The sequence below is a fragment of the Symphodus melops genome (genome assembly GCF_947650265.1).
Source record: "Symphodus melops genome assembly, chromosome: 5".
Classification (NCBI taxonomy): Eukaryota; Metazoa; Chordata; class Actinopteri; order Labriformes; family Labridae; genus Symphodus; species Symphodus melops.
In genome coordinates this window covers 23,089,725-23,106,135 of record NC_136695.1, presented here as the reverse complement: position 1 = coordinate 23,106,135, position 16,411 = coordinate 23,089,725, and the positions used below count along the sequence as shown (strand labels likewise).

Below are 16,411 nucleotides of genomic sequence, written 5' to 3'. Positions count from 1 at the left end.
ACTGATTCATATTCAGCAGCTGAAGAAGGCACCACACCTGTTGGGCCTCAAACAAGAAACAAACTGACAGTAACATTGAATCAAAGCTGTGTCCAGATTGGATAAAATAAAGGATTTTATCATTATCAAATAAACATTTTAACTAACACATACATGTGAAGAAGGGTGAATCATGCATGTCACATCCTGCAGTCCCATGCTGAAACCAAAGACACTGAACTCCTTAATGTTACTGAAGTTACTGAAATGTCAGAAGTGTTTGAATCTGCCCTTCACCAGACATTTTTGTCTCATATTTTGGCACCAACCATTAGTGCCTCCCTCCTCGCCTCATTCTGACCTCTGACCGAGGACAAAGTGTCTCAGCCTGTATTAGACTCAGCTCACCACCTGTCCTCAAACCATTGAGCCTCCTTTGGACTATTTCCTCTACGTGTAATGCAGTTATGCACATCATCACCTTATATTTGTCAACAGTTGTTTTCACTTCATTGCTGTTCCAAAGTTGCTTGTTATCAAGATAAATGAGGTAAATGATTAATTTACTGATGCAGACAGAGGAACACAAAAAAGACATTACTTCCTTATACTGCTATAAGATCATAAACCCACTTTCTGATACTCACACATCTGTAGGGCTTGTTCAGAAGTGGGAAACATCAACTCTTTTCTCTGTTATACTTGACAGTACGTTAGATAAATGGACAAAGCTGTGATCAGCATCCTCCTGGGAGTCTTTTCAGGTAAACTGTCACTATAATCCTGAAGATTTTTCATTAGATTATTCAGGACATGTAGTCAGATTTTGTCATATAATCGGGCATTTGTTTTAGGAAATGGAAATTGTATTGATCAATGTATTAATCACTAACATCATGTAGATCCCACAGCTGGAAAAAATATCTGTTTTTTTTCAAGAAGTTTAAACTCAGTACAGCCTGGATAAAAACAAGATATATGAACATTTAACTAATCTGTCATTTACTACTCTAATATTCAGTTTATCCAAATGCAAAGCCGAAGAGCAACTTACTTTCCAGTGAATAATTATCTTCTGTCCATGCAGATATTAAGAAAAGAAATTTTAAGCATAACTTAATTTGTGACGTCTTGGAGCTTGGAGCGAACAACAACTTTTCCACGACATCCTTGCAGATATCAGCAAGAACTGTTGAGACTCTAAACTGTCCTTGGTTTCTAGTTAAAGCAGAATCGTATCAGCTCTGACTGACATCAGAAACAGTGAATTAATATTACACATTTTATTACAGGAATTCTTTAATATTATGAAAAGACACGTTAAACATATATATCACAGGCTTTCTGAAAGTGTTTGACGGTCATTCTTTTTGTATTTACCTTCATGGATATTTCCACGTTTGGGTTTTGAAAGAGAAAGCATCAAACAAAAACAGCATTACATTAGAACAAAAGACCTCAAACCAGCCTTGTGTTAATGATTCATTCAAGTTTGATTTTAAGCTCTACAAAAACAGAGAGGCTTTTTTTAGTTTTAAACTCAGGTGCTGTGGAATAATGGTTATATCAATCCACTTAAAGTCATTTTCTGAATGTTTCTGGTTTAACTCATGCCATGAACAGTGAACTCCTTCAAATGTTTATGATTGAGAAAAATGCAGGATAGACTTCTTTCAATAAAAATACATCAAAAGTAATGACAAGAACTACAAAGCTTTGATAAAGAGTGAAATTGTCCTCAAGCTTCACATTATTAAAGATCCTCTAAGATGTGTTTCTGTGTCTTCCAGGTTTCACTCATGGAGTTGGTTTGTTGCCAGATGGTCCTCTGAATGGAACTGTTGGAGGGACAGTGATGTTCACCACAGTGAATCCACCAGAGGGTCCATTTGTAAAAGTTAGCTGGATGTTTGGGGACACATTTATATTTGCTTCGACTACTGGAAACACAACTTCTCCAGGTTATGAGGGAAGAATCACCTACTTCCCCTCTACTGCATCTCTGGAGCTCAGGAGTCTGTCTCTCAGTGACAGTGGAGAATACACAGTCAGGATTACAGGGGACCCTAATGACTTTGATGGTGCAACCACACTGGGTGTTTATGGTAAGACAATGTTTCAATTGATATATCTGTTAGAGTGCTGAATAGAGATTATGCACAGCAGGAGAGAAATAAATGTGTGTTTAGGTGTAAAGTGTTTTCATGTTTGATATTTAACATAGATTCAACACATATGAGCTCAAGCACAATCAGAATATGTTAAAAATTATTCTGTACATGTGTGTACTTCATACGAGGACAAAATAAGTGGAAACATTTGTATTTAAAGAATTTTGTGGCGCTCACATGATGATGTAATTGCTTCACCTTCAGTGGTAAAATTAAGATTCAGGAATTTTTTGATCAAAACCTGATCAACTATATATTAGCTTTCCATGTGTTTGTTCATTCCTTATGCTTTAGTAGGTTTTCTCCAGATTGTCAAGCATTGTTTTTTTTTTTGCTCCCTAAATGTTAAAGACTACAAGTATATCTGCTGCACATTTAGTCATGAAGGTTCATTATGTTTTTGTTTCCCTTTTTAAAAAAGATCTGAATCAGAAATATGCAACAAAATGTCATAAATCCAACTTTTTTCTAATTCAACAAAAGGTTGAAAACAATGTAATGCTAAAGTCAATTAGTACAAACATTGTCTGCTACTTCTTACAGTCTTCAACAGAGGAGGGAACTTGCTTTAATACATGAAGTATTTACTCATCATTCTAATGTAGCAAAGCAAAGATCAGAAATCTCCCTTTCATATAGTTCACTTTGTGATGAAAGGACTGGAGTGTTACTCTGTTGTTGAACATGCCACACACACACACACACACACACACACACACACACACACACACACACACACACACACACACATAGGCTGAAATACACACACGCCCAACATCCTATGGACATGCACGTGCACCAATTTCCAGATTCAACTTGCTGTGGGACTTGAACCAGCAACCCTCTGGTTCCCTGAGCTCCTGCTGCTCTATGATGAGACACTGACACACAGAAATATGAACTGATGAATAATGAATCTGAGATCTGGTTGAAAACCTGAAAATAAGTCTGTTTGGAACCTTAAATAATTGTTTCTTTTTCTTCTTCAAACTAATGTTTCCAAGATCAATGATAAACTTTCACACACAAATAACTTTATTACTTTGTGGGATGAATTCTTCCTGACAATGAAATATAGATCCTCCTGTTGTACAATAGCTGCTTCATTTGAAGGATTTTACTGATGGATGAGCATGAGTATGAATGTAAACACTAACAGTATGTGATCGACACACTGAGCAGGCAGAGGTAAGGTTCAGTGGTTATTTGTAAAACTTTTGTTGAGAGCGTATCAAAGTGAAACTTTGTTTATATTTTAGGTTCATACTTTCTGGTGGTGTGAAATTGGACTGCTTTGTTTTGAAAATTGGTCCAGATTATTCAGCACCAAAAAAACATGTTTAAAAACCTGTGAGTTTAATCATAAAATGTTAAAAAGATATCAACAAAATCTGAGCTTGTATTCACCATAGCTGCATTACATTTTTTTGAAAGTAAAAATATAATCTTTATGGTCTGACGATCAGATTCCTTTAAGAATATATCGATGCACTGAGAGTCTATAGTGGTTGGTGCGTGCGCCCCATGTACACAGACTATAGTGCTCCAAGCAGGCAGCCTGTGTTTGAATCTGACCTGTGGCTCCTTTCCTGCAAGTCATTCCCCACTCTCTCTCTCTCTCTCTCTCTCTCTCTCGCCTCGATTTCCGACTTCACCAACTCTCCTATCTCCAACATAGCAGCATAAAAAGACCCAAAATATTTTAATTTTCTTTTTCACTCACAGAGCCGATCACTGCAGTAACAGCTCATGCCAACGATACAGACTTGATAGAGTTCAGCTCTGTCCGTCTCTCCTGCTCCTCCTCTGGATCCTCCCTCTCTTTCCTCTGGATGAACGACAGCTCTGAGGTCACAGCCAGTGACAGAGTCCAGCTCACTGATGGAGGCTCCACTCTCACTATAAGCAGTGTGAGCCGTTATGACCAGGGACCATACAGCTGTCATGTGTCCAAGCCTGTCAGTACTGGTGTCAGTAATGAAGTTCACCTCACCATCAGCTGTGAGTTTCTTACCTACATACTCAGACCATTTTCTGACTACATTAAGATGAGTCAAGCTGCATGACTCTGCACTATCTTTAATGTTCCAATAACATTATGATGATTCGTTTGCTGTTGTTGTTCCCTGATATTCAGATGGCCCAGAAAATGTCATTTTGTCACCTTCACAAGAATACTTTGAGAAAGGATCAAACGTTGTGCTGTCCTGCCATGCTGACTCCAGACCTGAAGCTCAGTTTGACTGGTTTCTAAATGGAAGTCAGCTGAATAATACTGGACCTGAGCTCAGACTGACCAACATTCAGGAGAGTCAGAGTGGAAATTACAGCTGCCGGGCTTTTAATGCCAAAACTCTAACATATGAAACATCTCTGCAGTCACCTGTGACTGTACTGGGTGAGTTTCTATGAAATGTTGATTAAGTTTTGTAAACCCTTTTAAAAAGAATTAACTTTACATTTGTGGAACAAAAACAAACACGTTTGTTGGGTTTATAAAAAAAATGGACAAGATGACTGCTCCCCAAATGTTCCATCAAAACCTTTAGTGCTTCCCCTACTGACTGGCTGCTCTATAGCTCAAAAAGACTTCCTCAGTGGAAACAGATTGGGCATCAGTCAGAGTATACGCAGACAGGGGTAAGACCGACATGGACCGACAACTAACAGATGACACTGATCTGCCACAAAATCTGAACCTCCAAAAATCTGAACCTCGAAATCCAAATCAGACACACTTCTCTGTCACCCATTTTGCAGTTGTATATCCTGGGTGCAACTTTTTACCATAGAAATCTATGTGGATCAGATCAATACAGATAGGCAAATCGGATCTGGCAACTTGCAATTTATGCGGACAGACTGTCAGTTAGAACGGATTCTGATTGGATTTGGGATAGATACACAGACAACTCATAAACACATTTGAACTTAGAGTACACTAAGATAACAGATTATAAAATAAAACAGGAAACACTAAAGATTCAACTAGGAAACACACAAGGGAAACAAGCAACAAAAGGGAAGAATGAGAACTAACATTTTGCAAGTAACAAAATGCTGAACCAGATCAAATAATGACACACGGTCTTTCGTGAACCAATAACTACAGAAACCTGTTTTTGTCCAACAGAGAGAATATCAAATGCTTCTATCACATCATCAACAAAGGAGGCAATAGAAGGGAAGTCTGTCAACTTAACCTGTGACGCTGCTGGCTCCGTGTTTACCAGAAAGTGGATAAAGGATGGATCTGATCTGACTCAAGCTTTAAACTTTATACTTCATGATAACAACAGAGAGCTGTCTTTTCAACGCCTGAGTAAAACAGACGCAGGAGATTATTCCTGTAACATCAGCAACCCCATCAACACCATGGAAGCTAAATATCACTTGGTTGTGAACTGTAGGTAACAAACGACTGTGCTCATTAACTGTTCAAATGATGTTTTACTTTTCATCAGACTTCATCTGCAAATATCAGTGAGACATGTTTGTCTGCCACATTTAGAAAGGTGTACTTATCCTATTTGTTTTTGTCAGTATTTTTGTTCTCACATGCACCCAGCAAATAATTGGGATTAAAATATTTTAGCGTATACTCCTCACTCACATGGCAAAGAGTTGTTCTTACTTTTTGTGATATTTTGAATCAAAAGACACAAGGCACATGTATTATACTATTTCACTATAAAACAAGCTGCAAGCCTCACCTTATTCATTTCATGTTCCAATAACATTGTGATTATTCTTCTGCTGTGGTTTTCTCCAATATTCAGATGGACCAGTAAATGTTCAAATCGAAGGTCCAAGTGAGATACATCTTCATCAAACCTTCTTATTGAACTGCTCTGCTGAGTCCACACCATCTGCGAGCTACACCTGGATACTGAATGGCCCAGAGATGTGGAACACAAACTACATTGAAAAGGTTGCTGAACCTGCTGACAGTGGAAACTACATTTGTTTCACAGAGAATAGTCTAACTGGAAAAGCATCCTATGCAGTTCATGGACTGACTGTAACAGGTGAAGAGCTGTATTTTGTTGGCAGCAGTAAAATCCATGTAAAGCTTTGCTTCCTTAACAAAAAAAGGCAGCAATTGTGTACAACAGTGTAATGGCCCTCCTGATATTCATGTTTAGAAGAACTGGGTTTCAGTCCATATTAGAACTTTAAAAAAATATATATATATGTTTTATAATATATTTAATTTGTGTGTTAATAATTATGTGAGAATGTATTCATATTTTGTACATGTCATGACCATATGTTCACACTGTGTTTAAAAGAACATGTTTTCTATTTGTTCACGTGTCTCAGAGAAACCAGGTCTTCTGTCAGCTGGTGCCATTGCTGGTATAATAATTGCGTGTTTGATTGTTGCCTCTGTCGCTGCTGCTGGAGGATACATGTTTTATATAAAGAAGTGAGTATAAGAATTTAACATCATAACAACTAAACGTATTCTGGCTGACTAGCCCTTATAATTGATTAATCATAATGAGGTCAGTAACAGTACTTTTAAATAGACACATGTTAATTCAGATGATCAGAAGCATCTGGAAATATTTCACGGGTTTCTCTTATTAATATTCATTTCAGAGCCAACAACAAACCTCAGCAAAAGCAGACAGGTAAACACTCATGTGATTCAAATGCATCCTTTACTTAAATATATACTTAAACTCTATTACATGTAATTCACCATAACGGCTCTTTGTTTCCCAGATAAACCAAAACAAGAAGATGATGTTTATGAGAACACTTTAGCGGTATATGAGAACTTATAAAGTCAGCGGTCTTTTGAAGGTAAATTGAACTCGTGCCATGAGGAAACATTTACCATGAAGGTAGAGCACCAAGAGGAACTGGTCCGCAGAGACATCCTTATTATAATGTCAAAGCACTTTGTAAATATCTTTTATTGACTCACATTTTTAGTTGTTGGGTTACCTGTGGCTGCTGAGTCCAAAAAATAAACTTCTGAACACAAATTTATTTTAGTAAAGTCACTTCTTTTAATTGTCAACATAACGCAGATGTATAAATAAAACAGAAAATTCCCTATCTTTTCACCACGGTGTGCCACGGTCAAACACCTTTTTCCTGTCAATGGTCTGAGTCCTTTAAATAAAGTTTGACTGCCTGGGTTCACAGCGCCACCCAGTGGTCAGTCCAATAAAACAAAACACCCCAAAATGGGTCTAATTTTTAAATGTGATATCATAATTTAGTATATAAAGAGAGATGTTTATGTATATACTGTGTATATATTATTTTTTCCAGGTATTTTAAACTTTTAAAAGTCTTCACAAGCAGCTAAAAGAGAATTAATACTTTTTGTTTACTATACTACTAATACGTTTTTTCTATCTTTAGGTTGAATAAATACTTTTAGAGAAGTTAGACACAATGCAGGGAAACTACACAGTAAGAAAATCATCAGCATGACCTATAGAGTAACAAACAGTGTGCCTTACAGCTGAAATAATGAACTTTTTATAACAAACAACACAAGCATTTTTTTTTTTTATTTTACTGTAGCAATATCATCCATGAAGAGAATTTCTGTTTTCTGTGAACTCTCTTCATTTTTAATTGTTCAGAAAGATGTTTTCATTATTGTGTTCACCTTTGTGTCCAAAAGAAATATTTTAAATAAAATGTTTTATGTTGATCGATTAAAAAAGAAAGTTATTTTAAAATGCATCACAAGTTATAAATGTTTTTTTGTCAGGTCTCACATCAGCTGAATGTCTCCATATTGTTAAAAAAAGTGATTTCATATTGGCCCCTGCACTAATGTGGTTTGTACTGTACATATGTCATGGTTTGGTTTTGTTTCTGTATTTAATCCTGTTTTAGCTTTCATTATTTCCCTCCTGTTCTGTGTATGTATGATTCCTAGTGTGGTTTAATTTAGTCCTTAGTGTGTTTCTCTGTATCCTTGTGTTCTTCTGTTGTCTGTAGGCTTGTTTTCCTGTTACTTGTGTTTTGCGGATCTTAGTTTGGTGTTTAATGTTTCCTAGTCTTGTTTTAAGTGTTTCCTATTTTATTTATGTCTTTTCATTGTCGGGTTTTACTTTGTACTTGTCCTCAGTGTTCTGGTCTTGTGTTCTTTGTTCCTTGTGTTTCCCGCCTTTGTGATTACCCTGATGTTCCTCACCTGTCTCGTTGGTCTCACCTGCCTCTGATTACCCCTTGTCTATTTAGTCTCTGTGTTTTCCTCAGTCCTCTGTCGGTTCATTGTCTTGAGTAGTTGTAGTCTGTCGTTGATCGTTTGGTCCCTGCCTTTCTGGATTTAGTGTTGAGTACGTTTTTGCCTTTTGATTTTGAGTCTGCTTTTTGTTAAATAAATCCCTATTTTCTGCAATTGGGTCCTCCTCCCTGTTTCCTACCCGCAACGTGACAACATATGGTCCTCTAATAAAGCTGTGTACAGTAAAAGCTCATATTGCAGAACTAATAGATTTGCCTTTTTACTCACACATTATACACACACTTCTATTTATCAACAGGTGTTTTCCCCACTGAATTGCTGTTTTAAAATTGCTTGTTGGATAGGTCAATGATTAATTCACTCACACTAATACATAGATTAACAAAAACACATTAGATAATACTTCCTTATACTGCCATCATGTTAGAAATCCACTTTCTGATACTCACACATCCGTAGGGTTTGTTCAGAAGTGTGAAACATCACTCTTTTTTCAGTTACACTTGACAGTAAATCAGATAAAAACAGCTGTGATCAGCATCCTTCTGGGAGTCTTTTCAGGTAAGCTATCATAATACAGCACATTTATGAAGATTTTCAATCAGCTTATTCAAGGACATGTAGTAAGATTTCGTCACACTTTTAGGAAATAGAAATGGTATTGATCGATATATTGATTGAATACCATCATCAATATCCCATATTGCTGAAAAGATGTGCTTGTTTTCAAGTTTAAACTCAGCACAGCCTGGCTAAAAACAAGACTTAAGACCATTTAACTTTCATTTACTACTCTGATGTTGAGTATATCCAAGGACACAGCCAGAGAGCATTTACCTTCAGGTCTGTCGAGGAAATTATCAAGACTGGACTCCACACAAAAAGACTCCTTAGACTCAGATGGCTTGTTGATGAAAGTTTATACATCAGATACATACTGCAGGAGACATGGTTCAGTGTGCTGCTCAAACATACTGCCAGGCTCTTCTAAAGGCTCTGCTGCATATATTTAAGATGTTGAGGAGCTTGGAGCGAACAACAACAAGTTTTCCCCGACATCCTTGCAGATATCATGAAGAACTGTTGAGACTCTAAACTGTCCTTGGTTTCTAGTTAAAGAAGAACCACATCAGCTCTGACTGACATCAGAAACAGTGAATTCATATTACACATTTTATTACAGAAATTCCATAGCACTGTCCATGTAGATATTATGAAAAGACACTTTAAGCATATAGATTGCAGCCTTTCTGAAAGTGTCTGACAGCTGTTCTTTCAAGCCAAAGCATCAAACAAAAACACAACATTACATTAGAACGAAAGACTTCAAACCAGCCTTGTGTTAATCATTAATTCAAGTTTGAATTTAAACTCTACAAAAACAGAGGGGCTTTTTTTAGTTTGAAACTCGATTAAGTTGCTTGTCATCAAGTTAAATGAGGTAAATGATTAATTCACTGATGCAGACAGATGAACACGAAAAAACATTACTTCCTTATACTGCTATCATAAATCCACTTTCTGATACTCACATCAGTAGGGCTTGTTCAGGTGAAACATCACTCTTTTCTCTGTAACACTTGACAGTACGTTAGACAAAATGGAAAAAGCCGTGATCAGCATCCTCCTGGGAGTCTTTTCAGGTAAGCAATCATTACAATACAGCACATTTATGAAGATTTTTCATGAGATTATTCAAGGACATGTAGTAAGTAGATTTTGTCATATAAACTGGCATTTGTTTTAGGAAATAGAAATGGTATTGATCAATATATTCATTGAATACCATCATGTAGATCCCATAGCTGAAACATATCTGCTTGTTTTGAAGTTCACACTCAGCACAGCCTGGCTAAAAACAGGACTTAAGACCATTTAACTTTCATTTACTACTCTGATGTTGAGTATATCCAAGGACACAGCCAGAGAGCATTTACCTTCAGGTCTGTCGAGGAAATTATCAAGACTGGACTCAACACAAAAAGACTCCTTAGACTCAGATGGCTTGTGTTGATGAAAGTTTATACATCAGATACATACTGCAAGAGACATGGTTCAGTGTGCTGCTCAAACATACTGCCAGGCTCTTCTAAAGGCTCTGCTGCATATATTTAAGATGTCGAGGAGCTTGGAGCGAACAACAAGTTTTCCCCGACATCCTTGCAGATATCATGAAGAACTGTTGAGACTCTAAACTGTCCTTGGTTTCTAGTTAAAGAAGAACCACATCAGGTCTGACTGACATCAGAAACAGTGAATTCATATTGCACTTTTTTTTTTACAGAAATTCTTTAACATTATGAAAAGATACTTTAAGCATATATATCACAGGCTTTCTGAAAGTGTTTGACAGCAGTTCTTTTTGTATTTACCTTCATATATATTTCCACGTTTGGGTTTTGAAAGAGAAAGCATCAAACAAAAGCAGCATTACATGAGAACAAAAGACCTCAAACCAGCCTTGTGTTAATGATGAATTCAAGTTTGATTTTAAACTCTACAAAAACAGAGAGGCCTTTTTTAATTTGAAACTGTATCAAGTGCTGTGGAATAATGGTTATATCAATCCCCTTAAAGTCATTTTCTGAATGTTTCTGATTTAACTCATGCCATGAACAGTAAACTCCTTCAAATGTTTATGATTGACAAAAATGCAGGATAGACTTCTTTCAATAAAAATACATCAAAAGTAATGACACGAAATTCAAGGCTTTAAAAAAGAGTGAAGTTGTCCTCAAGTTTCACATTATTAAAGATCCTCTAAGATGTGTTTCTGTGTCTTCCAGGTTTAACTCAAGGAGTTGGTTTGTTGCCAGATGGTCCTCTGAATAGAACTGTTGGAGGGACAGTGATGTTCACCACAGTGAATCCACCAGAGGGTCCATTTTTAAAAGTTAGCTGGATGTTTGGGGACACATTTATATTTACTTCGATTACTGTAAACACAACTTCTCCAGGTTATGAGGGAAGAATCACCTACTTCCCCTCTACTGCATCTCTGGAGCTCAGGAATCTGTCTCTCAGTGACAGTGGAGAATACACAGTCAGGATTACAGGGGACCTTGAGGACATTGACGGTGTAACCACACTGGGTGTTTATGGTAAGACAACGTTTCAATTGATGTATCTGTTAGAGTGCTGAATAGAGATTATGCACAGCAGGAGAATAATACATGTTCATAATGATTTCATGTCTCTCTCCTCGACTTTATTAACTGTCCTATCTCTAACATCACAGCAATAAAAGCCCCAAAATAATAATTGCAAATAATGATATATGGAAATACTGCTGTTTAAAAGTGGCAGTTAATGTAACTCTCAATCATGGGCTTAAATTCATCCTGTAGTTTCTCTCCACTCTACCTCGATTATGTGGGAACTGTAAATCCATTTTCTTTTTGACCCACAGAGCCGATCACTGCAGTAACAGCTCATGCCAACGATACAGACTTAATAGAGTTCAGCTCTGTCCGTCTCTCCTGCTCCTCCTCTGGATCCTCCCTCTCTTTCCTCTGGATGAACGACAGCTCTGAGGTCACAGCCAGTGACAGAGTCCAGCTCACTGATAGAGGCTCCACTCTCACTATAAGCAGTGTGAGCCGTTATGACCAGGGACCATACAGCTGTCATGTGTCCAATCCTGTCAGTAATGGTGTCAGTAATAAAGTTCACCTCACCATCAGCTGTGAGTTTCTTACCTACATACTCAAACCTTTTTCTGACTACATTAAGATGAGTCAAGCTGCATGACTCTGCACTATCTTTAATGTTCCAATAACATTATGATGATTCGTTTGCTGTTGTTGTTCCCTGATATTCAGATGGCCCAGAAAATGTCATTTTGTCCCCTTCACAAGAATACTTTGAGAAAGGATCAAACGTTGTGCTGTCCTGCCATGCTGACTCCAGACCTGAAGCTCAGTTTGACTGGTTTCTAAATGGAAGTCAGCAGAATCATACTGGACCTGAGCTCAGACTGACCAACATTCAGGAGAGTCAGAGTGGATTTTATAGCTGCCGGGCTTTTAACGCCAAAACTCTAACATATGAAACATCTCTGCAGTTACCTGTGACTGTACTGGGTGAGTTTCTATGAAAGGTTTGTGAAAAATAATGTAGATTCATCGTAAAACCTTTTTTAAAAGAAGGAACTTTAAATTTGTGTAACAAACACAAACACACAAACACATCCATGTGTTTGTTCTTCAGATGTTTCTGCCTTTTCCATCCGGAACAGAAACAACTGAGGGGTCACACATTAAGTCCCATTTAAACCCAATCAACATGTGAACGCACACCACGTGTTCAAACTGAAACTCTTACTTATGATCAATAACCCACAAAATATACATCTTTGACAAGTCTGTCTTTCTTTTCTTTTGAGTTTAGATCATGGTTTTCCTGTTTTGTCTGTTTGTTTGACAAAACATTTTTTCACAAAGTTTACCAGTGCTGATAGTGAATAGGGAAGAGGCTCCAACACTGGTTAATTATTGCACCAAGAACCAGGACTCAGAAATGTTAAGATGTAATCATTAAACATTCAGAGTGAGTCTGACAGCTGAGCTCAGAGCGCTTTTACATTTAAAACTGTTTTAGTTAAACATAGTTTTTGTCTGTTAGTTTGACACATGCTGATTTATTACCTCGTGTTCATTTCTCTGTGTCGTTGAGTGTTCTCTAGTTATTTGATGCAATACAAAGAGATTTAATGACGTGACTGACAGTACAGTTGACACATGTAGCTCAGTAATGACTTCATAAAATGTTGTATTAACTGTAAACTCAATCTTTCTCTTCACTTTAGAAAAGTGATTTTGTGGCCCGGACTTATCCACTGACCAGGGTTTGAGCACCGATCACTGTAAAACCATTGTTATAGTAACCGTCGTGTTTCATTCAGTCAAACATCGTCTGTGATTTTATTTCAATCATCAAATACTGATTATTAGAAAACACATTTTCTCAATACAGGTTTGACTCACCTGGTTGAAAGAATGAAGAAGAAAGTTGCTCTGAATGAAGTTTGTGCTTGTGAGGTTGTGAACTTTTTGGTAACATGTTAGTTTGCATGTTAGATAACGATGTAGTGTATACGGCTTGTTTCCATTAGACTTGAGGTGAAACCTTTCAAACAATGACGTTCAATTAGAGCTCAAAGACCTTGTTGCTGTTGAATATTTTAATCAATTGTTGTTTTATACCGACAGAATCCTGTGTTTTTCTTCTTCATACATTTAAGAAGTTTCTGTGATCTTTTGTCCAACAGAGAGAATATCAAATGCTTCTATCACATCATCACCAAAGGAGGCAATAGAGGGGAAGTCTGTCATCTTAACCTGTGACGCTGCTGGCTCCGTGTTTACCAGAAAGTGGATGAAGGATGGATCTGATCTGACTCAAGCCGACTTTATACTTCATGATTACAACAGAGTGCTGTTTTTTCAACGCCTGAGTAAAACAGACAAAGGAGAATATTCCTGTAAAATCAGCAACCCCATCAACACCATGGAAGCTAAATACCACTTGGTTGTGAACTGTAGGTAACAAACGACTGTGCTCATTAACTGTTCAAATGATGAGCGTCATAACACTAATATGCCATTAAAACACAGCTTACCTTTACCTGTTACACATTGATTTTGATTTTTTTACTCTTTTTTCAGACGGACCAGAACGCCCCACAATCAAAGGCCACCATGTCGTATCTTTGGGACAAACCATCACTTTAACCTGTGATGCAAAGTCTGAACCACCTGCAAACTACAAATGGTTACTGGATGGGACAGAGATACACAATTCTCCTGAGTACACTAAAATGAACGCTGAACTGTCCGACAGTGGAAACTACATCTGTCAAGCTAAGAATATCATAATTGGAAGATCATCTTTTTCAGTGTTTGACGTGACTGTAACAGGTAACAAGACAGTCAGACTTAAAGTTGATAAAGGAGTATTCAAATGAATGAGCACAGGACCAGAGATTTCGTGGTTTAATTCCAAGCATTCATCTTCCTTGTTTAAACTGAATCTGCTTCATTACCCATAATGCCTTAATAATCTGTCGAGAGAAATCAGGGTAAATCAATGAATGCGACCTATCTGCTGTTCGTATGGTACAGTTCCTGTTTACAGAACATGTTCTTGTCCCCCTCTTTTCTTTTCACCTTTGAACTCCTTACATCAGGCTGTCCGGGTGGTTGTATCGCTGGAATAGTTATTGCATGTTTGGTGATCCTTGGAGCAGCTGCTGTTGCAGGATACTTTCTCTATAAAAAGAAGTAAGTTGAAAAGGTCTTTGAATCGTAAGCGGGAAAGCTTATTTTTCATCCCAGCACGTTTGAATGTAATAGTTCATTATGACTAGTAGTTATTTAGTTGTTGCCTACAGTAGGAGAGTGAGGACGATCTCTCCACTTATGAAGCAGCCACAAAGGTGAGAAGTTTAAAATGCAGGAACGGGTTTGTGGAGTTACAGGGGGTTGCTCCAACATTAAATTGAAAGCAACAGGAGGAGAACGAGATTATATGAAAAGCACAGAAGATGTAAAAATGTACGTAGTGGAAAGACAAAGATTGCAAAACAAAAGAGAGAGTTGGAATCCAAGAAGACACGAGTGAGTTCAGAGGAAAAAGCAGACAGAAAATGTTCAACTAGATTCAGTTTTACAGATTGACAGGACAAACGTGGAGGAGTGGTTAGTAAATGGGATTTAAAGATAGTTACAGTAGCAGTAATATGATATGAGAGCAGAGAGAGAGAGAGAGAGAGAGAGAGAGAGAGAGAGAGAGAGAGAAGAGTTCAAGGTGCCAGCTCCCACTGTAGTCTAGGCCTATAGCAGAATAACTATGAGCTGGTCTATACCTGCACCAGCCCTAACTATAAGAATCATCAAATTAATATTTGGTCTGATAATTATTTATTTTAGAGCCAACAACAAACCTCAGCAAAAAGGGACAGGTAAGAACTCCTCAGATTGAATTGAACACATGACTGATATAAATATCTACATATATTCATCTATTACATGTAATTCACCATCACGGCTCTTTGTTTCAGATACACCACAACAACCAAAACAACAAGATCCTGTAAATGAGAACACTTCAACGGTATATGAAAACACATTAATAGTGTATGAGAACGTATCAACAGTATATGACAGGTCATCAGCAGAATATGAGGACACATTCAGGGTATATGAGTGCATATAAAGTCAGCTGTCTTTTGAAGGTAAATGGAACTTGTGACATGAGGAAACGTGTACCAGGAGGAACTCGTCCACAGAGACATCCTTATTATAATGTCAAAGCACTTTGTAAACATCTGTTTTAAATGAGATATAGTAAAACAGATGCTTAAATATATGTATATAGTTTTTTTTCTGGTAATTACTTTAATTAATACATTTTTAATGTTCTGAGACAATAACCACTCAGTTTAGGATAAATACTTTTAGAGAAGTTAGTCACAATGCAGGGAAACTACAATCATCAGTATGACCAAGGGTAACAATCAGTGTGCCTTACAGCTGAAATAATGAACCTTTTGTAACAAACAACAAAAGCATTTCTGTTTTTATTGGGCTGTAGCAATATTATCTATGAAAAGAATTTCAGTTTTCTGTGAACTTTCTTTATTTTTAATTGTTCAGCTACAGAAAACAGACAGGTGCTTTAATTATTTTTTTCACCTTTGATTCTAAAAAATAATAATATTACTAAGAGAGTCTAATCGTAGAGGAGACTGTTGCAGTCGTCTTGTTTGGAGGTGATGAATGTGTGGCTGTGGGTTTTGACAGCTAAAAATGAGAGGGAGGGGCTGGCGATGTTTCGGGGATGGAAAAAGGTTGTTTTGGTGATGTGTTTAATGTATTTCAATCAGGAGAGACTTAATTAAGAATGAACAATTATTTATTACAATGAAATGTGCAACAATTGTAGAATGAAATGTGCAAAGTCTTTTGGGGGCTAGACTCCGTCATGACGACTTCATGAGCTCCGAGGGATAGTGAGGCCGACGCGGGATAGGATGCCC

The 16,411-nt window shown here is 37.3% G+C and overlaps 2 protein-coding genes across 2 annotated transcripts; both read left to right on the top strand.

Moving 5' to 3' along the window:
- Positions 1 to 700: 700 nt before the first annotated feature.
- Positions 701 to 16,193, top strand: LOC306824012 (cell adhesion molecule CEACAM5-like; the record flags this gene model as incomplete). The annotated part of the gene is made up of 9 exons (XM_079343969.1): positions 701 to 743; positions 1,770 to 2,084; positions 3,876 to 4,151; positions 4,288 to 4,548; positions 13,643 to 13,912; positions 14,040 to 14,291; positions 14,561 to 14,654; positions 15,303 to 15,334; positions 15,434 to 16,193. 9 exons carry the CDS (start codon positions 701 to 703, stop codon positions 15,586 to 15,588), a joined length of 1,698 nt encoding a protein of 565 aa, XP_079200095.1. The 3' UTR covers positions 15,589 to 16,193.
- Positions 5,482 to 7,058, top strand: LOC306823497 (cell adhesion molecule CEACAM20-like). The gene is made up of 5 exons (XM_079343071.1): positions 5,482 to 5,556; positions 5,930 to 6,178; positions 6,474 to 6,579; positions 6,756 to 6,787; positions 6,882 to 7,058. Exons 1-5 carry the CDS (start codon positions 5,526 to 5,528, stop codon positions 6,941 to 6,943), a joined length of 480 nt encoding a protein of 159 aa, XP_079199197.1. The 5' UTR covers positions 5,482 to 5,525; the 3' UTR covers positions 6,944 to 7,058.
- Positions 16,194 to 16,411: the final 218 nt, after the last annotated feature.

What these genes read in the sequence shown, in the direction of transcription:
- LOC306823497 (XM_079343071.1), top strand. Translation starts at nt 5,526, where the DNA reads ATGGAAGCTAAATATCACTTGGTTGTGAACT. An exon ending in TCATGGACTGACTGTAACAG is followed by an intron (nt 6,179 to 6,473) that starts GTGAAGAGCTGT and finishes CACGTGTCTCAG; the next exon opens with AGAAACCAGGTCTTCTGTCA. An exon ending in TACATGTTTTATATAAAGAA is followed by an intron (nt 6,580 to 6,755) that starts GTGAGTATAAGA and finishes TATTCATTTCAG; the next exon opens with AGCCAACAACAAACCTCAGC.